Genomic DNA, 27250 nt, shown 5'->3' with positions numbered 1-27250 from the left:
GTCTTGGCCATATAGGGAGCGTGACATGAGGCGTGACGCACGGAGGGACGGATGGACGGACATGATTTGCGGGTTACTAAATGCGTCCTACTGTCAACACCATTAAACATCCACCTTCACATAAGAGTGTGTGTGCGTGTGTGTGTGTGTGTGTGTGTGAGTTAGTGTAATGCCTACACATGCTGTGTTGTAGAACTGAGTGAAGTCTTGTTGCTTCTTGTTCAGCTCCTGCAGAGAAACATCACCAGTCTCTTCTCCAACAAAACTTCTTAGCTTCACCTCACCCACGTCCTCTATCCATACTGTCACCTATACACACACACACACACACGTACAAAGTCAGTTTGCCAGAAAACCAGAGTAAAGTATATGTAGAGAATACTGTACATGGAGAGAGAGAGAGAGAGAGAGAGAGAGAGAGAGAGAGAGAGAGAGAGAGAGAGAGAGAGAGAGAGAGAGAGAGAGAGAGAGGACCTGGTTGAAGCCTTCCTCCAGTGTGCTGAATTCTGTGATGAACAGGAGGTTTTGGGTTCGACAGTTTGACGTCTTAACGAGATGATGGACCAGCTCGTCTACCTGGTCATACACACTGCTCACACTCTGCACGGCATGTCTGAACACACACACACACACACACACACACACACACACACACACACACACACACACACACACACACACACACACACACACACACACACACACAAAGTTATTTGAAATATGTTTTACTGATGTTATGTGATGTCAATTCATTTGTCCATTGTCCAGTTCGTTGGTGAATTCGTGTGTGTGTGTGTGTGTGTGTGTGTGTGTGTGTGTGTGTGTGTGTGTGTGTCCATGCGTGCACACCTGTAGTCATCTGATAGGCTCTCCTCTTTACGGAGGCGGGACAAAGAGGCTCCACCCTCCAACTGCAATTTAACCAATCGGCTGTCTTCTAGGACCCTACGCATCAGATCCCGGTTGCTAGACAACAATAACTGGGCTTCCTGGAGAGAGAGACATTTAGTTAGACTGGAGAGAGAAAGAGAGACATTTAGTTAGACTGGAGAGAGAGAGACATTTAGTTAGACTGGAGAGAGAGACACATTTAGGGTGTTTAGAAGAAAACACTAAATGGCGTAAAATCGAGTCTGCCACAAATGGCCTATGAGTTGCGTCATGATCCATGGAATCCAGAGAAGGAATATTTTGATTGTACGACCTACAGGCCAAAACGTGACGGGCCCTGTTATAGTGGATCCATGAGGCCAATTTGAAAACATGAGGGGCCTACTGGGAGTGTGCGTGCGAAGTTTCACACCGATCTGTCCAACGGGCTGGAAATTAGCTGCTCACAGACACACAAATAGAGGCTGAAACATAGTCCTTCAAGGCAGCTGGACAGGAGACAACGAGTGAGAGAGCGAGAGGTGGTAATGTTCCATGGGATGTGAACCCACGATGGTTGAACCACTAGAGGGCGCATAGTCTGAACAGTTTGAGATTCACACTACCAATAGACATATAACTATAGACGCATTGTGAGCTTGTAGATCGGCTATTTTCAAATGGCGGAAATGTATTTATATGGCCAAAATGTATATAGGGTTGAAGTGATTTGTAATTATAATCAAAATCTACAAAGTAACTAAATAACTAAAGTAACTAAATAACTAAAGTAACTAAAATTAGTCTTTTGAACAGCTCTTTGAAAGGAACGGATCCCAGAGATCCGGCTCACTTCAAAGAGCCATAAATTCCATCTCTAACATTCACTGTGGTGAGAGGAGAGGAGAGTGTGTGTGTGTGTGTGTGTGTGTGTGTGTGTGTGTGTGTGTGTGTACCTGTGCGGTAACAGGAACAGGTGTGTCAAGGCTATTGATGGTGCTCTGCAGGAGGCTGACGGCATCTTCGCACTGATTGGTCAGTTGCTCCACCCTCTGATGACATCAGCAAACAAGAAACATCGATGAGCCACAAGCTTTAAGGCTTGATGAAAGCACGCATCACTGTACAGGACCCGATTTAGCAGTCATTCCATCCATACTAACGCTTTGAATAAAGGGGGAAAATCTGATCCCTCTGCATTTGGCCCGGAAGCTACATTTATATCCTCATCAAAATGCAAAAAGGAAGTGGGCGACTTCAACACCACATAATAGAAGACTTCACATACTGTACAAGACCACACATAGTACGCTACATGTGCATGACCACACACATAAGGCCATGAACAGACCATGAAAGTAACACCACACACACTATACATACAAGCCCTCACACAAAACCAAACTGAAAAGAGATCTTGGAACAACAATGGTCAGTAAATGTGAGCTCTATTTAGCGCCTATTAACTTGTGTGTGTGTGTGTGTGTGTGTGTGTGTGTGTGTGTGTGTGTGTGTGTGTGTGTGTGTGTGTGCGCGTGCATATACCTTTCTGAAGTCCAGCCAGGCAGACAGACAGAAGCGGAAGCACCCTGACAACTCCACAGGAAGCTGACTTCCATCGATGTGTTTATGCAGTGACCGCACACTAGACAGCAACACCACCTGCAGGGAAGGACACACAGTCACCTGAAGATCTGCAGTATGGGTGTTTGATGTATGGCAGGGGTACCCTGGGATGCCGTAATGCCAGTCCAGGGGTGCCGCAAGATAATTTGATAATATTTGGAATTCATCAATATCACTACATCAATATCACTTCACTATGCTTTGTAAAACAGGCCTGATTTGCACTGTACTTGATGAGTTCTTTTTCCATCAACGACAACTCTCTTCACCAAAAATAGCCAATCTACAAGCTCACAACGCGTCACAACCCCCAGAATAGGCATGCTGGGGTTCAAGTGGTTAAACGTCAAGTATAACATTATTTTCAGTCAGTTCTGATGGAAACGGATATTTCTCCAATAGGATGTAAGATTCTAAAATTAACAGTGTAATTCAGGGGTGCCATGGATGAAAAGGTTATTTACAGGGGTGCCCTGAGTCAAAACGTTTGAAAACCCCTGATGGTAAAGTATGGTAAAGTGTGTGTGTGTGGGGGGGAGGGGGGGGGGGGGGGAGGAGTTACCCGTATGTTAGATGGTGTGTCCAGTCTTTGGTCTTTGGCAGTGAGCATCAGTACCATGTGAATAGAACCTGGAGCATTATCCTACACACAAGAGAGAGAAAGACACAAACCCACATCATTGGATATTAGTGCTCCATAAGCATGCAGTTCAACAGACGGACAGACAGAGAGACAGCTAGACAGACCTGCAGCATGCCGATGGCTCTCAGGAGGCCAGGGTCAGGAGGACACATACGAGCGTCCACCAAAATCGTCAGTCCCAAGGAACGCACCTCCTTCCTGTTACACAGGATATGATGTCATAAGAACAAACAACACTTCCTTTTAGAAAACAATTAGTCAGTGGTTCTCAACCTTTTCTGGATCAGGGCCCACTTGAAAATCTCAAAAGCGTTCGCGGCCCACCCATCTGACCACTTAACCCGGCAGCTGTGTGTGGCTGTGGCTGCCGGGTTAAGTAGTCAGATGGATGAGCCGCGTGTATTTTCAGAGCATGTTTATTTGAATGATTAATCAATCAATCAATACCGTAGTATTTCTTTACTTCATGACAAAGAAAACACATTTTCAAATTTTCTGGAAAAGAAAAACATACAGTACCATGATTTTTTTTTACTGTTTAATTTTATATCATCATTACATTCGTAGTGTTTTGCCAGGTATTTGAGGGCTCTCTTACAGCCCGACCCACAGGTCGAAAACCGCAGCAATAAGTCATGAGGGTACGTTCAAACCGTCCTTGCAGTAGTAGGAATACTATCAATTAGCAACCTAACCCTGGAATGTGTTTTGTTTTGTGTGTGTGTGTGTGTGTGTGTGTGTGTGTGTGTGTGTGTGTGTGTGTGTGTGGGTGGAGGGCGGGGTTTTCTACCTGACAGTTGAGAAGAAGTAGAGGAAGATACGGAGCAGCTCTGTGCCGTTACAGCCAGGATTCAGCCACACAGCATTCCTGGTACAAACCGTCACCACCGCACGGCCCATCCTGTCTTTGGTTCCTATGGAAACAAGACACACAGCAGCCAGTCAACACAGTAGTACATTAGTAGCCATAGTGGCAGTATTAGTAGCAGAACTAGAAGGGGTAGGGAAGGGAGACAGGAGGACAGACAGTGTTTTGTGTTTACCAGGCAGACAGACAGCTCCAGAGCTCAGCACTGAACCGTTTAGTTGATGGATACCAGTGAGAGGAGGCCGGTCCCCGTCACATGCTGGGAACGGGGAACACTGGGACGACTGGCCTGTGAACGCAGGAGCTCCAGACTGGTCCTGCTGGGCCAGGCCTGCTGGGTTTACTGGTTCTGATAAACTGGTACCAGTATGGATGTGTTCTAGTGAACTGGTAGCAGTATGGAGGTGATCTGGTGAATCGTTAGTATGGAGGCGTTCTGGTGAAGTGGGTCCAGTTTGGATCTTATCTTCTGTAGACTGAGCTGAAAGATTGAACAGAGTCAGAATCATTCAAGTATTGAAAAAAAAAAACATTAGAAACATTAAAACAGAATACATGCAGACAGTAGACCACTGAGGAGCTGTAAGGGTGCAGCTTAAGGGCAAGGAGTGATGAGTTTTCACGTAAAGGAGTGGATGGAGCACAGGAAGAGAAGGAGGAGGAGAGGGGTAAGGGTCAGTCAGCCAGGAGGAGGTGAAAGATGGAGGTTTAGGTAGGTGATAGTTTGGGTTGGAGAAGATGAAAGGTAGTGAAAGTAAGCAATCATCAGATAGAGAGCTGGTACCTTCTGTGTCAGACTCCAGAGTCACTCCCACATCAACCTCCTCCTCTGGCTGCCCTTCCTCTCTCCGCTCCTCCTCTTCTCTCTGCTCCAGTCTTGGCTCTGGGTCAAGCGCCGTTTGTGTGTCTGATAGCGCTATGGAGTGTGTGTGGTGTTGCTGTGTATGCGTATGCAATAGCTTATTTTCCATAGACTGTGTGTTAGAGAGCAAGCACGTATCCGATGGTGTGTGTGCGCTGCAGTGTGTGTGTGATGACGTGTCAGTGTGTGCATCGGTTAGTGTGTCCACGTGCACGTTAGTGTCTGTGTTGTTTTCTGTGCTGTGTGCATCGCTGTGCACATGTAGTGAGGTTTGAATGTCAGTGTGTGTACTGTGTTTGTCAGCTTGTGTGCCAGCATGTGTGTCGTGGTGTGTGTCAGCGTGCATGTCATTTTGTGCGTAAATGTGCAGGTAATTTTCTGTGTCCGCGTCGTTTTGTCTGTCAGTGTGTGTGTCGTTTTGTATGTCGTGCGTGTCGTTTTGTGCGTCAGGATGAGTGTTGTTTTCTGCATCAGCGCGTGTATCGTTTTGTAAGTTGTGTGAGTCGTTTTGTGTTTCAATGTGTGGGTCGTTATCCTTGTCAGAGAGCTTGTCATTTTGTGGGTCAGCGTGTGTGGCCTTTTGTGTGCCTCTGTATGTCTCAGCATGTGTGCTGTTTTCTGTGTCGATGCGCATGTCACTGTGTGTGTCTGTTTGTGGGCCAGTGTGAGTCTCTTGCTGCAGAACAATAATGACCTCCTCTACCACCTCTTCTAACTCCACGTATCCTTCATCCTTCTCTCCTTCTTCCTCTTCTCTCATCGCCTCATCTGCTTCCTTCATCTCTCTGTCCTCCTCCCCTTCCTTCATCTCTCTCTCCTTCCACTCTCTCTTTCCCTCCTCCTCTCTCTCCACCTCTCCTCTCTCTGAGCTGTCTGGACACTGGACCTCTACACACTCTGTTTCATGCTGTGTATGCAGTGTTTGTGTGTCAGATGGGGTGTCTGCGTGCGGCCCTGCATCTGTGTCATGCTGTGTACATGTGTCAGGTAGTACAAGCGTGCTTGACCATGTGTCTGCGCCGGGCAGTGCTTGTGTGTCGGTGCGTTCATTTGTGTCATGTGGTGCATGTGTTTCAGCCGGGTCCTGTATGACCTCTGTGTCAGGCAGTGTTTGTGTGTCGGTACATTTCTGTGTGTCATGTGGTGCATGTGTTTCAGCTGGTTCCTGTACGACATTTAGTGCATCTGTGTCAGGCAGTGTTTGTGTGTCGGTACATTTGTGTGTGTCAGTTGGTGTGTGTGTTTCAGCCGGTTCCTGTGCGACAGGTAGTGCGTCTATGTCAGGTGGTGTGTGTGCTTCAGGCAGAGTGTGAGTGTCAGGTGGGGTGTGTAAGTCAGCGTGTGAGGAGTGGCGCTGCGAGGGGGCGATACCTGTTGGACAGACCGGAGCGGGCTCAGTCAGGTTGCTGGGAGAACTGGCAGAGGTGGAGGTAACGGGAGACACGGCGGGCTGGGCAGGAGTGGGGCAGGTGAAGAGAAGGGGACGATGACAGGAGGAGAGGGCGGGTTGACTGGAGGCGTCACTGAGGCCCTCTATAAGCCGAGAACACAGCGCGGTCTGAGACACACCGCCGCTTCTGTCTGTGTGCGTGTCCTTGGTTGTAGTGTTGGAACATTTGTTGTTGGCCGTGTGTGTGGGACTGGCAGTGTTTTTGGTGTGTGGGCGCAGTCTGTTCAGCAGTGAGTGAGTGAGCGAGCCTCTCTGAGGGGAGAGCTGACACAACTCGATGTAGTCCCCTTGTGTATCGCTGTGTGTGCTGTCAGTAGGCGTGTTGGTGTGTGTGCTGGTAGTGTGTGTGCTGGTGTGAGTGTTTGCGGGTGTGTTGGCAGGGCGCGTGTTTGCATGTGTGTTGGCAGTGTGCGTCTTGGTGTGTGTCATCTCACACAGGTCCACGTACTCCCCCTCGCTGTCGGACCCCCCCTCGTCCCCCCTACTGACCGATGGCACCATCGGAAAACAGCCGCCCAGCGTCACGCTGGGAGCCTTCGGCTCGTTGGCTGTTCCTGATGAACGGCGGAGCTTCGTCCTACCACCCTTGCTGTCTCTCCATTGGTCATCTGCCCCGTCAGTCAACGTATCCCTGTCCTTGTTGGTGCTGAATTCCTGTCCTTCCTTGGAGTGTTCCTGCCTCCCAGGAGAGAGAGCGAGGGTTGGGGAGACGCGGGGAGACGGTGAAGAAGAGCAGGAGGTGAGGGTAGGGGAGGTGTGGGGAGAGGCCGGGGGAGTGGAGCTGGAGGAGGGGAGCAGAAGCACCTCCTCCCAGGGGACTCTGAAGATGTGGTCGTGAGAGGCGAGCAGACAGTTCTTCAGCCTGGCTGCGCCTCCTCTCTGCCTGGTGCTGTTCACGTCCTCCAACCAGGACATGGAGAACACGCTGCTCGGGTCCAACTCCACCGCCACCACCTCGTCCTCCTCTGCGCCTCCACGTCCAGACGTGCACACGCACAACACCACGCACGGCCTGGCGGAGGAGGAGGAGGGAGCTGCAGGTGCCGGAGGGGAGAGGAGGAGGTAGAAATCAGACGGGAGGAGGCAGGGAAGTTCCAGGCGACAGAGTTGAATCAACACTTTCTCCTGAACGCACAGGGAGAACCTAGACTGCACACACACACACACGCACACGCACACGCACACACACACACACACACACAGTATGCCAGTTAAAACAGACACAGAGTAGAATAGTTCATATAGACTAGTGAGCAGTGTGGTTTGTCTGCAGTGAGGAGCAGTCTTGCTAAATATGTCCATGTGTGTTTTCTCTTGTGCCAAGATCACTCCAATATCACTTCATCCAATGAGGGATAACTCAACCATGAGCCATGTGGTCACATTTTAAACAAGTATTAGACTTTTTAAACAGGTATTAGACTACCATGTACGGTTATTAGAAACTATCCAGCCAATCGGAATCGAGTATTGTCCATGGCCATGGATGGTAAAGTGGCCCATAATGCAACTGCTTTGACCAATCCCCCCGACACGTTGCTAATGCTATATAGCAACATAAAACACTGGTTGATGTAGCCTGCACTCACTGTTGAATAAAACACAGGCAAAATCAAATCATTTCATAAATTAAGGGGCGTCCAGGCGCTGTGATATTGGCCACCAGGCTTGCTTTTCGGCTTTGGGGTCTTTGGCATGACTGGGCACTCCCAACAAATGTGTTTCACAGATGCAAAGTACAAGTATTTTAGAAAAACAAACGTCACTTTTACACAGAAGTCGCTCAACTGGAGTGGTAAAAAGCATCCATTAATTTCAGATTTGCAATTCTACACAGAATGAAACAAAGCCACCTCCATGTCTGCTTTTTACAGAAAAGAACATCACGAGGTTACACAACAGTGTTGATGTTTGACAGCAGTTGTCGTCGTCGGTAGATTCTATACAACTATAGCCTTCACATTTACAGTATCTAGCCTTCAAATGTATTGTGTCAGTGTGAGTATATAATACTGACACAATATGAACTGACGATGTCACATAAGCATTTTCTTCACCAAGCGACATAAAGGCTGTTTTTCCAAATAAGACGAGCATGTTGTATAACCTCAGTTCTTGCCATAATGTAATTTTACTCTCCCTTTCTCATTCGCTTACTCTTTTTTTCCTCACCTGTTCAGTCTCACACACACACACACACACACACACACACACACACACACACACACACACACACACACACACACACACACACACACACACACACACACACACACACACACACACACACACACACACACACACACACACACACACACACACACACACACACACAATGACAGCATTGGTAGACTTGGACAATACTGTACATTTACAATGAAAGCCTATGTAAATAATTCACAAAACAAGCCACAGAAGACTTATTTATTTAGATTAGATCTATTCATTTAGGGTAATTACTTTTAATCTGCTGTTGTTGCCACTGTAAGTGACTTGCGTCTCGCCCATTTTCTCACGAAAGAAAAATAAACAAACTAAGATGCAATCACTGTTGTGCATGTGTGTGTGTGAGGGAGAGTGACAACATGTTGATGCGTAACATTACAATAGTAGATCCGTGCGAGCGAGGGGTTTGTGCGATCAGGAACACATGAATTAAAACAGGGCCTGTTCTCTCTTGTCGGAGAGAGGAGTGAGTACTGATCATGACCCGGAGCGGGTTTTCTCTCAGGTGTGAGCAGGGGCTGCACGTGGAGCCAAAAACAGAAAACCTGGAGCGGAGTAGGAATCGAAAAGCAAAGCATTGAAAGGGTAAAGCAAGGGTCTTCAACAGGGGGTCCTCGGGGTTACTACAGGGGGTCCACCAAATATTTGTGTGATAGAAGCTTTTTTTTCTCCTTTTTTATATTATTAACCACTTGAACCCTAGCATCCATATTCTGAGAACTTTAGACAAAAATAGCAGATCGCAGCGCGAGGCGTTGTGAGCTATTTGTGAGCTATTTTCGGCAAAGTGGTTTGGTGTAGAGGAGAAAAAGAGCAGACTAAGTACAGAGTACTTGTAGATCGGCTATAACAAAGTGGGTTAGAAAGCCATAAGGTGGGTGGGCTATAGAAAAAGAGCAGAGTACTTGTAGATCGGCTATTTTCGGCAAAGAGGTTTGGCATAGAGGAGAAAAAGAGCAGACTAAGTACAGAGTGAAAGACAAACTGTCAAACGATTAAACTATACAGTATGTATGGGTTGTGTGGGGGTCCCTGCTTCATCTATCTCTCTCTCTCTCTCTCTCTCTCTCTCTCTCTCTCTCTCTCTCCCCCTCTCTCTCGACTAAGGGGTCCTTGGCCTGAAAACGTTGAAGACCCCTGGGGTAATGGAAATCGCTGCCATTCCACTGCACTCACGGTGTGTATGTGTGGGTGGGGGGGCAACACCCAGGTGAACAATCGCACATTATGAGAAGAAAGAAAAACAGAGAGATAGGGTGAGAGAAAGAGAGAGAGATAGGGAGAGGCAACTTCAGTGACACATGAGCCAGTCATGCATGGTGGCTCACAGACAGGACCAGGCATGACTTGACAATCACAGACACACGAAAAGAAACAAGAGACAGTTTGGAGTATTCTCATAGGAGTTATGCATGTATGAAGACTATTGTTATTTAAGAACTTGTCAAGTGGCCGGGCAAATTTAGTTCACAGTAGCTTAGCCCACTGAAGAGATATGTACACTTGGTAGTGTGGCTCGATTAGCAATGAAAAATAAGCCAGAAAAGATTCTATAAAATAACATGTCCACGCCTAAGCTAACAATCAAACAATCCAAGTGTGTAATTAGTTTGGTGTGGAATCTCAGATGTATGCCAAAGTCACTTTAGATGGTCAGGACTGTGGCGTGCCTGTCCTGCATACAGCCCTGAAGTAGAAATCAGCCTTGACTGCAAGTTGATTGAGCTCAGATCTTTTAGAACAGGGGTCTTCAACGTTTTCAGGCCAAGGACCCCTTAGCTGAGAGAGAGATGAAGCTACATATCGTGCTGCGAGGCGCTGCGAGGCGTTGTTAGCTTGGAGATCTGCTATTTTTGGCAACTGTTCCACTAGAATAGGGATGATAGGGTTCCAGTGATTAATGTAAAAACATGATCCTATCACACAAAGATTTGGTGGCCCCCCTGTAGTAACTCTGAGGACCCCCTAGGTGTCCCGGATCCCCCGTTGAAGACCTCTGTTTTAGAGGTTACTTACATCAATTTCAGGTATTAGAAGTTACTTACATCAATTTCAGGTATTAGAAGTTACTTACATCAATTTCAGGTATTAGAAGTTACTTACATCAATTTCAGGTTTTAGAAGTTACTTACATCAATTTCAGATTATGACCTACATTCTCACACCTCTTTTAGATGTAAAGGTGGTTGCACACTGCTGCGTTTTTCGGGCCGAATATCGGAGTGAATTTCGGGGCCCGCAAATAAAAAAATCAACCTCACATTATGTCAATCACGTTTGCACACTGCCGCCCGTTTCGCGCACCACTCGGTCCCTTGCTCTCTCTATCTCTCTCTCTCTCCTTGCCCTGAAAAACGCATTTCGCAACGAAAAACGCAGCAGTGTGCAACCACCTTTACTTAGATCAATTTCAGATTATGACCTACATTCTCACATCTCTTTTAGAAGTTACTTACATCAATTTTAGATAATGACCTACATTGATTCTCACACCTCTTTAAGAAGTTACTTAGATCAATTTCAGATTATGACCTACATTCTCACATCATTCCACAAGTGCATGAATATACCATCACTTTCTCTCAAGGCAACTGAAAGTTAACACTGGGTGTTTGGTGATATCGATACATACAAATCATGCTGGTGCTTGGTGTATTTGCACTACATTTCAATTTGATTTAATGATTTGTGGGAACTTGTGGTACGACCTTTCATTTCTTGTACTGAAGAACTGGTTTTCGCAGCGTTGTTTGTTGCAGCAGTGCAATTGGCCTTAGGTAGAATACTGGCCTCTTTTTATGCTGTTCATGACACCGTAATTACATGTAAATTAGGTGTGTTTTGCAGTTACAAGCTGTGTTTGTTTGTCACTGATTGATTGGAATGATATGCATTGTAAAGCCTGCAAGACATAGGTAGTTGTTTATCAGTAGAACACAAAAGTTACTCAAGCTACCACTTCTCTTATTCTACTAGGGGCCGTGTCAACAGAAAGCATTTGTTGCCAGGGATGTGCAGAGAATGTTAGAGAGGCAGGGGCTGACATTTCTAAAAGGGCCTTTTGGTGAAAATATAGAAAATAGCAGACCTCCAACCTCACAATGTGTCGCAGCGCGGCGCGTTGTGAGCTTGGAGGTCGGCTATTTTCGGTACTTGATACCACACTAAACTATAAGCATAAAAAGGGCAATACTGGAGAGGTGGCGTAAAGCATGGATTTCTACACAGTGAGAGCAATTCTTTTAACACAAGATGTTGTATTTAAGTTCAGGAGAGTTTGGACAAGGCAATTCTCTTGAACGCTGCCTTCAGGTATGGCATGGAAAGAGGGCATTTTTTGCATGTCTTTCACCATAGTAAAAACTGCTTTCATGGTCTGGAGAGGGCACTTTTTACAGATAGGTAAAAGGGCAGGGGCTCAAGCCCCCTTTGATGTCTGTGTGCACGTGCCTGGCCTGGGCCTTTCTGCCATGCACCACTAAAGCACTCCTATTCCCAGCGCCGAGCATCACGTTTCTGCGCTTTCGGCATCTAGTGTTTTTTGGCAGCGTGCCCTTGGTGCTTCAAGCTGAACATTGTTCCAGTATTGGAGTGGAGCGCCACTCATCTATGTCACGTTTGATCCTCCTGGCTGTGTCTGACAACCCATTAATATATGACCTGAGATTGAATCGTTACCACTAGCATTAGAAGTCCATGTTTACCGTTGTTTCCGCTAGGCTATTTGTAGCGGAGATGTGAGATGATTTTTTTCAACAGCAATAGGTTTGAATGTTGTTTTGAAGTCAAGCTATCAAAAGCGCAACTCTACTCATATAGTGCTTTCTTCTTTCTGTAGGCCCATTAACCTAGCATTTGAACTCGTACCATGATGGCAAGTGTGTATGTGGGAGAGGAAGGGAGACATGTGGTGCAATAAATGGTTGAAATGATTTATAGGCCGACAGACAGAGAGAGACTCACACAGCCATCTTGCTGAAGGCTCTGCAGGAAGTGCTTGGCAGGGATCAGGAAGTGGAGGAGGAAGCGCAGGCTGTCGCCACGATAACAGCTGTCCACTACGTTGAGGACCTGATGGAGGACAGTCGGGGCAGTGGCATGGAAGGGGGAGTAGAGGGACGAAAGGATCCTCTGTATACAGCTGTCCACCGTCTCACTGTCCTACAGGAAGACAGACAGGTTACTATTAGCACTACTACTACAATTGCCCACTGTCTCCGTGTCCTACTAAAAGCCCTGTTCACACTGAGATTTGCTACGACAAACGCTCTCCCGTGTATTTCTTGTACATTGACAGAGTGGGAAGCTGGCTACATACCAATGTGGCTAAAAAAAAACACAAAACCATGTGGTAAAAAACATTTAGACTAGCACATAATTGAGCACAGTTAAACGGATGATCAAACTGTTTATACTGAATCAAAACGTGACAGCAGGTTGAACTCCTCAACAACAACAGAACAAACACAGAACCACAGAAAAGGCAGACTCATTTATTTTGCCATAGTCCTATAGCAAATCACAGTGTGAACTGTGCATGAACAGACAGACACACAAACTATTTACTATTAAATAAAGACCACTCCCGGAGCTTTCAGAGTAGGGAGTAGAGTAATATTGAGAGGAAAAAAAACTCCAGAAGTACTGCAACACATGGTGCATCTTCATCAGAGATTATGAAGATGATAAAAATGCAGCGTTCATTTAAAATTTAGTTCCCATTGCCCAATACCTGTGTACTCCAGTGTTACTTGTGATAAATCAATGATTGTCATAAAGATAATCTGCAGTCTGGAACTGTCAATCCTATGGAAAACAGCAGATACCGAAGAGAGAGAAATTATCACTAAAACAATCTACTATTTTTGTAAGTCTCTCTGGAAAAGAGAGTCACATGAACAACCAGCCTACGTCATAAATAAATCCCATCTGCCCTGTCCTACACTACAGCGAAACGGCATGAACTAATTATTCTGTTTTAAAAGTCACAGGTCGTGACTAGGGTTTACATTCCATGCCAACTAAAATTATATCCATAAACGTGACTGAATGAAATTCTATCCTCTTCTTGGGTACTTAAATAAAACGTTGAAGTCATGCTTTCTAAGTCTGATACTGTAGGTCAGTATGTGGTGCGGGGCATTATGGGAAAGGGAATATTTTCAGCTTCAACACAACAACTGGCTGGAGATTTATCAGCTTAGACTGTAAGACTGAAGGTTAATATTAGACGTGTCATATCACATAACACTGGAAGGGCAAGAGGTGTGTGTGTGTGTGTGTGTGTGTGTGTGTGTGTGTGTGTGTGTGTGCGTGCGTGCGTGTGTGCGCGCGTGTGCGTGCGTACAATACAAAACCTAAGAGGGAGACAGCCTGCAGGAAAGAAAGGGTGATAGTGTAGGGAGACACAGGAGGAGAGAATGCTCTGATGGGATTTGATCCAACACCAGCTATGGGTGCATGTGGGTCCAAGACCCCCACCCACCTCCCCCATATCCGAGTGGTGAAGAGCAGCAACATGAAAGCAGACTCCCTCATCTCCTCCTTCTCAGTGGATGAGTGACAGTCTCATGGGAGACACCCCCAGCTCTGCTGAATAAAACATTGTTGTTAACTGTCCCCTCCTCCTCCTCCTCCTCCCTCCACAAGGGATGGGACGATAAGCGATATTATCGTTTATCGTGATAAAAAACACTCACGATAATCGTATCGTGGAGATTTAATTTATCGTGATATCGTCCTCCGTCATGCACTGGGATCAATTCACCTTTTATTTGCCGAGCTGCATATCCGGCACCACTTAAACACTCTATAATTGGTAAAAGGAACATATAATATACGTACTTGATGCAGTCTTTTTTTCACTCTCTAATAAATGTCTTTGCCAAAAAATAGCCGGCTCACAACAAGCTCACAACAACAAGCTCACAACAACAAGCTCACAACAAGCTTAAAGAGCTTGTAGATCTGCTATTTTTTGGCAAATGTTCTGCCCCAGGATAATGGATGTTGGGGATATTTTGATTAACGCGATAACATCGTAAATCGCGATATCTTTGGTCACAATAATCGTGATATGAAATGTTCATATCGTCCCATCCCTACTCTCCACTCCTTTCATTTCCTTCCCTCCTCTCCTTTCCTAGTACCTTTCCTAGTACCCTCTCTTCTCCCTGCCTCCTCCATCGTCTCCTCTACTGCTAATAACAAAGATGTAGACTTTTCCAATTGTGTTGGATCAGCATTGCAGTCATTTTATATGACATTTATAACAGAGAGATTTACAATGAGTGAGCAGTTAGAGGTTCAGTCACTTAGATATGACAATAGTACCAGAGAGACTTATTACACAATGGTACAACTACTACTGACCATGCAAGCTTGCCGGTCTGTTATTTTCTGCTTTATTAGATGATTGATGTTTGTGCCGTGCGCCAGTGATTTTCTTGACAGCTCTTGAGATGTAATTTTACACAACCCGTAAGTTTTAGAAACTAATCATCACATGATACATTTAATCAGATCGGTGCATAGGCTGGCTTAAATGTCCGCATCAATATCAGCATGTTAGGCAATATCAGAGGCATTTCCGATACTGATATCTGTGCAGAATAACTCTATAGCCAATGAACCTACACTAGTATGTGCCTTTTCTCTTTGGGGTGCAGTTAAACATGTTTTAGTCTGATTGGAGTCATTGATTGGGAAGGACAACAAATCAATAAATCAATCTGACCATTGGGATGGCCAAGATGGAAATAAGCCCTTGGAGTCTTCTTTATACTCTGTGATGCTATGACTGTATGTCAGGAAGTGCTACTGTGCTCTTTTTTATGTTATGTCACCAAATAAAACCAAATCAATCAATCAATAACTGTTCCCATCTCTGCTGCTGGTGTCTGATCAGCCAGAAACTTTAGCCATTCTGGTTATTTTACAGAACAGATTTGGGAATAGTGTATTTTCAATCTGGGATTCTGATTCTGAAACACAAACATGTTAATCGTCAAAACGTTACCGTTGGATTTCAGTTTGGCAGTCAAAACCTGACATTAGTTGCTGCTGATTATAGTTGTGGGAAAAAATAAGCATCCGACCTAAAAGCATTCCCACCAGCTATCACCTCACCAACAGCAGGTTCGTAAATTTAGGTTAATTGTCAAAGGACGAAGGAAATCATCTTTCTATTGTAACTCATTTCTGTTGCAGAGTAAAGCCATAGTTCATATAGTTAAATATAGCATGTTTAGTCATGGAAATAAAGAAACAGGGATGTAGGAAAAGTGGGTTGTTAAAGGCATCTAAACAGCCTATCATGTATAAGACCGAAACCAAGATATGAGTCAGTATTGTGGACAGTGTGTCCATGGTGTCCTTCCCACAGCACAGACTGAACGTACCCTGAGGTTTGATCACGTCAGGAAGTATTTAATAAGCAGCAGAGGAATGTAGCACTGTAGGGGCTCATGGCTGATTCATTCACTGATAACAGAGAATATAACACCATGGTACAACATTATAAATAAATGCACGCACACGTTCACACATACTGTACATACAGACACACACACACACACACACACACACACACACACACACACACACACACACGCACACACGCACACAAGCACCCACGCAGGCAGGCAGGCAGGCAGGCACGCACGCACGCACGCACGCTGTAGTCATTGTCAGAACACATTCAGAGTTCACCACACACCCCACCCTGCATTCCTGCTGGGAAGAGACAGGCAGGCAGGCAGACGGACAAACACAAAGAAAGACAGACACACACACACACAGACAAGCATATTGAGCAACCTAAACACCAACCATGAAACAAACATTCCAGGGTAGGAATCAAACCATCAATTCTGAGTTCTCTGGCTGAGAGGACCGCACAAACAACGATCACCCAATTACAAACGCTACAGCCCCAAACCAACATCTTCATTTATCATATCAACAGTAGCTTTTAAATGTTTGTTATGTCTGATGCCTGAATAAACACATTCAATTCAGCAAAAAAGCAACTCTGTCAACTTTCATTTTCATAAAAAGGTGACGCCAATAACTCATGCTTCCGTGTGAGCAGCACTACCAAAAGGTCATGTCAGTTTGTGAGGGTGGGACACTTCCGATTTAGCCGACCAATAATCCATCACTTAGGAGAGCATGGCAAAGAAAACACGAAACAGAGGCCAGTAAACCTGAGGGGTAAACAAGGACACTGGCAATCCATTAAGCAGGATTTACTAACCTTAAGCATCCAACTCCCACTGGCAGGAACAAATCACACATTGTATCATGTACACTACATACAGCTAGATACGTACAGCATGGATCCACTGAAGACCATTGAGAAGTTAAACAGAGTGGTTTCAAAGGCATGGAGACAATACGTGACGAGAGATTATGAATGAGAAGAAACCAAACTGTTAAACCAGGTTTAGGGTTTAGTGGTTTGGGTTGAAGGATTAGGGGTTACGCTCTGCTCTAATCTCCTACACTCCTGACACAAACCATCTTTTCAACAAACACTTCATACAAATCTGTTCTCAATACGACAACGCCCAATATCAGCCCAGCTACTTTTCTGTTTACACGTGCGCACGTGTGCACACTAGAGGATGACATTTTGATGAATTTTCACTCCTGTCCTGTCCCACTCCCGCAGAAAAAAATCCTGTCCCATCCCAATCCTGGGCCAGAGTAAAAAAATAAATCCCGTCCTGTCCCACTCCTGTACAATGACTCCTGGTCCCATCCCGCTCCTGGTCAAAATCACTCCCGTTCACATCCCGCTCCCGGAAAAAAAATAAAAAAATAAAATCGCGCAGATGTTTTTCTATTTTGATCCATATTATATTTGATATCATGTTTATTATTATATAATGTATAATTTTATAATGTTCGCAGTTCAAAGACCTCACTTTCCTGTGCAATTTATTTCTGCGATTTGATGAACTGGTCTGGGATGATTCCCGCTCCTGCCCACTCCTGTTGATTTTCAATCCTGTCCCGTCCCAATCCTGGCATTAATACAAATTTGACTCCTGTCCCACGGGAATCCCGCGGGACCCACGGGAACGGGAATAAAATGTCATCCTCTAGTGCACACACACACACACACACACACACACACAGACACACACACACACACACACACACACACACACACACACACACACACACACACACACACACACACACACACACACACACACACACACACACACACACACAGTACTACTGTGCAAAATCAAATAGATCAAATAGATACTGTATGGTTAATCTTCCAGGGAGCATGTGCTCAGTACGTTTCACAGCAATCTGTCCATTAGATTTTTAGATATGTGTACCTAATATGGCCCACTGAGGCCTAATGGTGGCATCAGAAGAAATACCAATGGAGGGTGACAGTAGGGGGCATCCTCTGTTTCAGGAAGGTAAACAGAAACTCTCGAGGCAAACGTGCCTAGTTTTTGAGATGTGGTGTACAGACAGACAGACAGTCAGACACGTCCTAAAATAGAGCTAGTGAGGCGAAAGAAATGCTAGCCATATCTTTGTGTCTGCAATTTTACAGATAGATGGATGGACAGGACCAATTACAAATTGGAAGGGGCCTGGGGGTGCTAATCCTGCATGCTCCATACTGTATGCTCCAAGTGCCCAAGTGACACATGGATGGACAGGACCAACAGCAATACCCTACAAGCTACAATGCACACAGGGTAGTAAGAACAGGTAGTGGAGGCTCTGATAGGTAGGCACTAGGCTATATGAACTGTCGTTGCGTGATGTGTAAAAACATCTATTCTTCTATTCTGTTGTATTCTAAATAATGGAGGATATCATGTGTCTGTATGGAGTGCCAGCACGGAGCCACAATAAAGGACATCAAAACCAAATATTAACAAAGGATGTGATGCAACAAATCACTGTTGGTGATGTAACTACCCCTCGTGCTATGTATATCCCTAGTTTCTTTTGTGAGAAGAGGGGGATAGTTGACTTGGGTATGTTGGATGTTTGTAGGGTATTTGGAAAAGTGTTTGATTAGGATGTTGGTAGGTAAGGTGTATCGCTGGATGTTGGTAGGGTGCTTTACTGGCCGTAGGGTAGGGTGTGTTACTGGGTGTATGACTGGATGCTGGCAGGGTGTTTCACTTGATGTCGGTAGGGGGTCTACTGGTGTTTTAGGGTGTTCAACAGTGAGTCCATGAGTGAGTCACTGATTGCTGCCGCTTCGTCCACACACACGGTTCCATCTGTAACCTTGTGGAGTATTACAGAGCGGGGATCACATCCTTGCACGCAACGCCACTGCGGTAATGTCTGCCGCCTCTCGAGAACTCCATGTATAGTGATCTACTATTAGCGAGAGGCGGATCACGTTACCGCTCTCCTAGCCGAGAGGCAGATTACGTTACCGCTGTGCATCGCCTCAAAAACAGCATGGTCGGTGGCCAAAGAAACAACGACAAGTCTGTGCCATATTTAGAAGCTCTGGCCTGACAGTCGGCACTCGCCATTAGGGTGTGCTACTTGTAGTGTTGGGTGGTGTGTTTTACTGGGCGTTACAGGGTGTCTGACGGAGTGTTGGTAGGTACGGTGTTTCACTACACACGTGTTGGCTGATTCAATAACTCAAATGGAATGTGAGAAGTATGAGCTTTGCTCACATACTGTACACACCCTCTGACACAGCTTAAACAGGACAGTCCTACCACACATAGTCTACTCACAACACACAATGCTAGAGCATAAACCGTGTGTGTCATACATCACACAACAACACATTCTGTAGAAGACTGTAGCTCCCAGTGACCAAGAGAAGAACTGAGGCGGTAATGACCAGTATTTATGGGCATGAATCAGGGTGTTGGATAAATAAAGAAATGGATGAATGCAGGTTAAACAGGTGAGAGCAGCCAGATGGTTAAAACATGACTTTGTACTAAGCCTGGGTGTGTGGCTGACTGGCTGACTGACTGACTCACTCCAGTTTGGTGGCAGGGGATTTTCCCACTGGGGGATGGGGGGGTCCTCTTTCCTGAGCAGGGGTCATGTTTCAGAGGGAGACTGGAGCAAAGGGAGGAGGGGAGGACCCGGCGATCCAGGAGACAGTAGTGTAAGAGCCGACTCACCGGTCCTGTTGTATTGCTGTGTCACTAAACAACCTGCATACAGGACTCCGTCCTGTCACCTCACATTCTGAACATTAAGGACCACAGATGCATCCTTGATTCCTTTAGAGGGCAAAAAATATATAAAACTCCTGTTCTTTTCTCTTGCCTCTATTGTGGTGGTGTCACCTGCTTCTTACATTATTTTTCTAGGAAGGCAGGAATATATAGTATCTCTGACCGTAGCACACCATAATATTGATCGATTGTAATGTTGCTGATCTAGGAACTGAAAATGATTCAACGGGTATAGTACAACATACTGTAGGCCTATCACAACTAGAATGACAAGAATATTAGCCCCTTTCATGCCGCCTGTTCAAGGTGGGAATGTTGCACCATCATTTCACGTCGTTGTTCTGTGTCTAATTTATGGGTAATGGGGGTCATTTTCATGCCGACTTTGAGCCGGCAGCGGAGGAAGTAACAGAGGGAGCCCAATCGACATCTGTGTAAAATGCACATGGCATGACAGGTGTGACATCTAAGGTATGCAAACCTTTCTGTCTTGAACTGTTCCCTGCTTCTCTTTCATTTCACATGTTGTTCACACAAATCAGCCACTGCATAATCAACATGGTGCATCATCAACATGTTGATGCGTTCCCTTCTCACACACAAGCACACTAGTGATGTTTGTCAGTCCATTTTGTTAGTATTTTAGTTGTAAATGTAACAAATCGACAGACACCAGCTGTCAAACAACAGGTGATGCTGAAGCTGATGTGTTACATGTCACACCTAGTACATAGGTTTGTTTGCTTCTGCATAAGAAAGCAAAGCATTAATGATGCCTCTTATTTCACTCCATTATTGTGGAATCCTCATATAAATGCCTATTAACTATGTTGGACATTGTTAGTAGGGATGGGTATTGGCTAGCCATAAATTATAACTCCTGTACAGAACTTTTATTTTGAAGACGTTAAGCCTCTACAAGAGTTATAACGGCGAGAGGGGGAGTACGCCCGGTGGGGCTGTTTGGTCCTGTAACTGCTTGAAACATGAACAAATTCAAAATAAAAGGTGCTCTACCCGTTCGGAAACTCTGCTCGATGTGTCAGTCCATATTTTTCCAATAAAGAAGAGTTTACTCAAGCTTGTCTCGGAATCTCATTGCTTTCCTTGTTTACCACAATGTTGGGTGAAAATGGCCGCACATATCACGTGACGTTGATCCCCTTCCCCATTCGCTCATACTAGGACAAGACGTTTTGTAGGCGGAAGCATTCCGACGAGGAAACGCAAGACTCTGAGACAAGCTTGAGTAAACACTTCTTTATTGGAAAAATATGGACTGACACATCGAGCAGAGGTTCCAAACGGGTAGAGAACATTTGTGCCAATGAGGGCAGCACCTTCTCTACAGGGGTTATAATTTATGGCTAGGTATTGGCAAGAATCTCACAATACGATACTTGGGTCACGATGGGATTGTATCACGATATATTGCGATACGATTGTCAGCACAGTGTGTTGGATCATGCCACACTAACATTTCACTGCCCATACTTGTATAATAAGCATGTGACAAATAAACCTCTTGAATCTTGCATCTGTAAATTCACCCACTCAGCAAATCCCTGGAAAGATATTTGACACATTTTATGGAAAACGCTGCTTTCACGTGCATTTCTTTCACGTGCATCACAGTGCATTTCACAATTTAAGCTGAAATATAGCATTAAGATTTGTGATAATCACGCAGCCCTGACTTGTAAGGCCCTCTAGATATAAAGATTGGCATGCAAATGTAATATAAGGGAATGTAATGTAATGAGTCCAGTCTCAGTCTAGGAATGGGCTGCTCTCTTCCTGAACTCTGAACCCTGACCCCTAACCTTCTCCCTCTCCACATCTCCAGCTGGCTCTACTCATAACAAGTATATCCTCAACTCCATATGGGCTTGTCGTGAAGGTTGCACTTTGCAAATATCGTTTGACCCACACAATGATGAACATGCGATCCAGCCAAATAACCATCAAATGTACCAAATCCATAGGCTGCTAAACCATCCTGTATATCAGTTTACTTCCAAAAGCATGCACCAGCAATGCATAAACAAAACCAGTAAACCCCAACCAGGTAGTATCTTTGGGCAGATGCTTCTATATTTTAGAAATGTAATAGCTCTCCTTTGGGAATATTCAATAAGCCCGCTGACTGAGGAGGATCTCAGTTGACAAAGTGTTCCAGAACATGACGGAGATACTGACTCTGAGATATGTTGTAGGCTGCTTGGCCATTCAAAGCTTTATTTATACAACTAACTTTAAAAGTCTAGCTGCAGCGTTACAGTGTCAGACATCTGATGACAGACATCGATGACTAATATTCTAGCGACAATGTTCTAGTAATTTATAACCGTAGTAACTGACAATGTACAAGCCATTTAGAACAATGGTGACGAAATAAAAATAGATGCGACAAATGACCGGACACTGCTCTTTGTGCATGCGAGTCCTTTCTCCACAGCAGCTGCTGTGATCAGTAAATAACCTCTTCATGACTCTTGTGGGTTCCGAGGACTGAGACACGTAAGGTTAACTAGGCCACATATGCAGACAATAACCACAGGTCATAAGTGAAAGGTCAGACACCAGCAAGCTGTCCATCATGTCTGTGATGGCACGTGGTGGTAGATAACTTTCATCAGCAAAACTGATGTGTGTATGTACTGTATTTATTTTAAACAGGTCCGTCTCAAACGTTTCAAATACAGATTTTATTTTGCCCCGTTATTGTGGTGGATTTGAACTAACAGACTTTCCATAGAGGCTTCCATGTACTGGGACCTCAAGACCAGCGGCTCCCAAACGGTGTGCCATGCCATGCCATGCCACACTGGTGTGCCATGATGAGACCAGGTGTACCACTGCCTTGGGCAATACAGTATTATGCAACTGCACAAAAAGATATTCATTATTTTTGTAATTTACTATATCAGATTCAGTACTGTTTACTCATTTCCCAAAACAGAAGCAAAGTCTATACACTAAAACAAGAAGATTTTAACTAATAACATGTGATTATAGGCAGACATTTTAAAGAAAATATGAAAACAAATAAAGTAGTATTCATTTTTCTTTTTTTTTTAAATGTTCCCAAGGTTTCTAAAAGAAGATCTACAAGTTGCCACATTGTGCATGGATAATAACAGGTCAGGTGTAGCTTGAAATTGCTCTTTTGGTGTGCCTTTGGACACAAAAAGTTTGAAAACCACTACCCTAGACCTCTTCTGGTTCTCAATTCTGGTTTTGGGGACTCGACTAATTCTACTTGCTGGTGAGGCGCATTCACCTGATGTCCTTTGTTTCCATTAGTGCATGGTTGGCCATGCTAGTGCACTTAGGGCCCGTTCACATTGAGCCGATCCCGGGGCCGAGGATCCCCGACCAGATTTCGGGAGGACCCCCCGGGAAAATCGTTTGGTCGGCCCCGGAATCGGTCTTGGGCTTGAACAGTACCCCGACACGATCGGATTATGTTAATTAGCTTTTTTATGACCTCGGGACTCGTCGGGAGCACTCACGATAATATCAAAAAAGCTTGATATTTTCGGGTCATCGGGTAGGAATCCTTTACAATTATTGTCGTCTGAATGAGCTCACGGGATTGCATCAGATTATATGAAGCCAGCTCCTCCTTTTTTTAGGCTGCGCAGAGTGTAGGCTATTCTGTCACAGCCTACACTTTTATTATTATTATTAGCCTACTTACTTTTTACTTTAGCCTACTCTCTCCCTTGTTGTAATCACTTGTTCAAAAACGTTATAGCCTATAGCGTTCTTTCTTCTTTTTTCTTCTTCTGCGCAGTCATTTGGCAACAAGGCAGTGTCTTTTTTTTTGCTGCGCAGATTTGGCTAGGGCAGTGCTGTTCTATCCGTGTATTATAAGGGCTCTAAATTGACCTTGTGCAACTTGACAGACAGACACCCTATATATAATATCTTATTCATATAATGTAATACTCAAAGTCAGAGACATTCCATTGCATTCCTTTTTTTTTTTACTTTTACGCGTGGGCTGCAGACACATCATTGCGCCTCTCGTTCTGTCAGTTTGTTCATTGGTCCTCAAAGAGGACCGCCAGTCCTTGGGGAGTTCCAGGGGGTCCCCAGCTAAATGATATTGAGGAACCTAGGCCTGTCCCTATTCTATATGCTTGGATGTTGGTGGGACAGTAAAAAAAAAAAAAAAAAGCGAGAGGTTAAACTTTTTTTTCCCCTGCGACTGCACGCCCACAACGGCGAGGTTTGGACATTCATAATTGCTATTAGCTGATTAAGCTCATGTCTGTTTAATGTCTGGCTGGTTGCCGTTAAAATGCTGGTTGATGCTTTTTAGGAGTGGACACTGGTCAATCAATGATATTGGAGATGCGACACTCTCAGCCGTGTCTTGCTGGATGCGCATCACATCTCGCGTCTCGCTTGCCAAAAACATAACTGAATATATAATTATAATATCTATAAAGTGAGCAGCGGCCAGTGTGCGCACAGTAGCCTACCTAGAAGACTACCAACCTACCTTTGTTTTTATAATGTTTTGTCATGATGGCGCAGTTATCACTTGTGTGCAAAGGACGATGATACACGAAAGAAGAATGTAACACCAACTTCTACCAATTAATCCATTGCTGTGACAGACAGACAGGGTGAGACAGCCAACGTGCTTCCTTGTAGACTACATAATCCACTGGGTCCAGCTTGGTTCAGATCAATCATATCAACATAACAGTAATAACACCAACCAAAGTCAGAATAAAAAGAGTCCACGAATAGGCCTGCACACTCGCTCATAATGTCCTCCTCCTCCTCCGGCTGCCAGCAGCGTCAGTTCTGCAAATGCTAAGGTATGGTAACATGGCTGTTGTCTGTTGTCTTGGCTGTTGTGTGAAGGCATGCATGCAATACACTAGTCATGTTGCCAATACCTACTTTTTAGCAACAAGCACAAGCATGATGAATTCATTTTAAGAAGTACATTTTATTATTTTCTCCTGTAATCAAGGTACGTTATACCATACCCATGTGCGCCTCTGTAGTCTAATTTGCGCAGTGATGGAAAAAGTATACTCCCATTCTTTACTTAAGTAAAAGTATCAATACTGCATTATTAGCTACAAATATGGCACAGACAGAGAGAGAGAGAGAGAGAGAGAGAGACTCTTTGTTATAGACTATAGCGAATATATTTGTTTAATTTCGCTGTTTTAATATTTAATTAGGTAATAAAATGGATTTTGGAGCATAGCGAGTCAGAACACCGCAGCTGCAGGACTTCTGCGCTAATTGGGTCGTTGGCTCGTTGACTTTGCTGGCATGCGGTAGGCCTAATTGATTATTTTGGAGAAAGATTCCCTTTAGTATAAATAATAGTCCTTTTGGTTACCATTTGGTCTCCATCATTAAGCTGGGGATCACCTGGAACACCCTCATTGTCAAAACATTAAACAAATGGCAATTAAACTGACGTGAAGAGAGAGAGAGAAAAACACTCTTGATTTTATCCCTCTTGAGGGGGCGGAATCTTCATCTAGTCACGTCTCTCATGGCACCACCCCCCCGAGATCGTGGGTGGCTAGAATCGCGAGACGTCGGTCTCATTTGTAATGGTCTGAGATATTTCACTTGGCACAGCGGGATATACCGGGCCCGGTCGCAAGACAGAGGATCGCTGTCGTTTGAAATGAACACCGATAAACCCCGGGCACGAGATCTGATCTGACCCAACATCGGCCTCTCATCTGTGAGGCCCTTTAGAAGACAGGCTGATCATAAAATACTACAATCACCCTAATCACACTCTAGAACTGTTGTTGCACTGATCAACTACTGAAGTCCTACTGTACCTGCTCACTCTTTCTCGCTCAAGATAAGACAGATAAGAGTCTGAATCACTTCCTGTTCATTGTAAACACATAGTACCACACCAATAAACTACACTCCATCTCTATTTGCCAGGGCTGTGTGTGTGTGTGTGTGTGTGTGTGTGTGTGTGTGTGTGTGTGTGTGTGTGTGTGTGTGTGTGTGTGTGTGTGTGTGAAGGGAGAGACTCACTCCTCCACGCACACCGTTATTGGCATTGCCCTTTGTTTCTTCAAGTTGACATCCTACAGACCAAAACCATCAATTTCACACATCAATGGTGCTGTAAGTCAAAGAGAGAGAGAGAGAGAGAGAGAGAGAGAGAGAGAGAGAGAGAGAGAGAGAGAGAAAGCAAGCGAGATAGAGAGTGTGTCTAGCTCACAACAGTGTGTGAACTGAACACCACCAGTACGCTTGCCAAGTGCCGAGCCATTCTACACAGTAAACAGTGATGCGAAAGATAAATTATGTATCATCAAACGATTCGAAACACAAGATAAACATGCTCGTATTGTATGGGGTCATCAGGCTAAACCAGATGGTAGACATCTTCTTCAGTAATGCACAGACAAGAAAAAAGTGATTGTTCGGTGGCCGTGTGTGTTATTCATATCTCAAGAATAGTATAAATTATTGGTTCTGGAATTGGAACTTGGAATTAATTGGTTTTAAATTAACTCTTTCGCTACAAATGTTGTTCACTGTGACTGGCATTTATAGACCACCAGCACCATTCATGCATCTGTCATTGCAAATTTGAAGCATTACAGTGTTTCAGCGCGCGCGTGTGTGTGTGCGCGTGTGTGTGTGTGTGTGTGTGTGTGTGTGTGCATGCATGCGTGTGTTATCTTACACATGCTTTCTCCCTGGCTCTTTCTGTGGTGTACCAGTGAGTCAGTGTTCATGTTGTAAATCAAGCTGTCTAATCATCACCTCAAGTTGCCTTGAGACGCTCAGTTGAGCAAACACATGCATTGTTAGTTAGTTAGCGAGCTACAGCACAGAAGGAATGATTCACCTGCCAATTCAAAGGCCCCGTCACCTGAATCCACAAATCCCAGAACAGAGAGATTACAGTTCCAGAGGAAACGGATAAAGTCACAGAGCCAAGCGACCACAAGGGCAAAACACTTGTCAGCTATGATGGAAGCATCTATTCTTTGTATGTACAGTAAACTGTTTTGAGAGACTCGTGCTTCTTGGGTGTTGTGTACATAAACAACCACCCTGAACCCGGACAACATCCACATGATCTGACCTACTGCTCTTGCTCTCCAGGTCAAATTATAAATTGAATGGTGGATATGATTTCGCCTAAGCTATATCAAGTTTTAAGAATTCATAAGGCTAATGATGATGTAATTACATTTTATATTACATGGAAATCTATTGTATTTATTTGTGATTGGTAATCATATCTATCTCTTTTTGTCTGCATGTCTGTCTATCTTATGACTGGATGACTGCTCATCCAATCAACTTCACACTTGGCAGGTGTATTGCTGAGTGAGGACCAAAGGGAGAGCAGAGTCAAGTGTGAAGTCGATGGGATTAGCAGTTCAACGCTGCACGCAGGACATCTGAGGGCCAAGCTGAAGCAACAATGCTGCAAGCATCAATACCGGGAACCAAGCAATCGAACCAA

The 27250-nt window shown here is 44.7% G+C and overlaps 1 protein-coding gene across 1 annotated transcript in view; it reads right to left on the bottom strand.

Annotated features, from left to right (window-relative positions):
* Positions 1-27250, bottom strand: part of plekhg4 (pleckstrin homology domain containing, family G (with RhoGef domain) member 4) — a gene marked incomplete at both ends in the record, with an annotated part of 74310 nt that overhangs the window by 20482 nt on the left and 26578 nt on the right. Inside the window, 12 exons of the mRNA XM_080730090.1 lie at positions 178-309; positions 475-613; positions 850-989; positions 1827-1922; positions 2416-2532; positions 3059-3139; positions 3244-3337; positions 3930-4053; positions 4237-4488; positions 4792-4890; positions 6241-7444; positions 12509-12706. Coding sequence (XP_080586216.1) covers positions 178-309; positions 475-613; positions 850-989; positions 1827-1922; positions 2416-2532; positions 3059-3139; positions 3244-3337; positions 3930-4053; positions 4237-4488; positions 4792-4890; positions 6241-7444; positions 12509-12706 — 2676 coding nt within the window. The remainder of the gene's footprint in view (positions 1-177; positions 310-474; positions 614-849; positions 990-1826; positions 1923-2415; positions 2533-3058; positions 3140-3243; positions 3338-3929; positions 4054-4236; positions 4489-4791; positions 4891-6240; positions 7445-12508; positions 12707-27250) is intronic.

This window comes from Nannobrachium achirus, assembly GCF_963921795.1.
Source record: "Nannobrachium achirus genome assembly, chromosome: 7".
Lineage (NCBI taxonomy): Eukaryota > Metazoa > Chordata > Actinopteri > Myctophiformes > Myctophidae > Nannobrachium > Nannobrachium achirus.
This window is presented reverse-complemented; position numbering and strand designations above follow the sequence as displayed.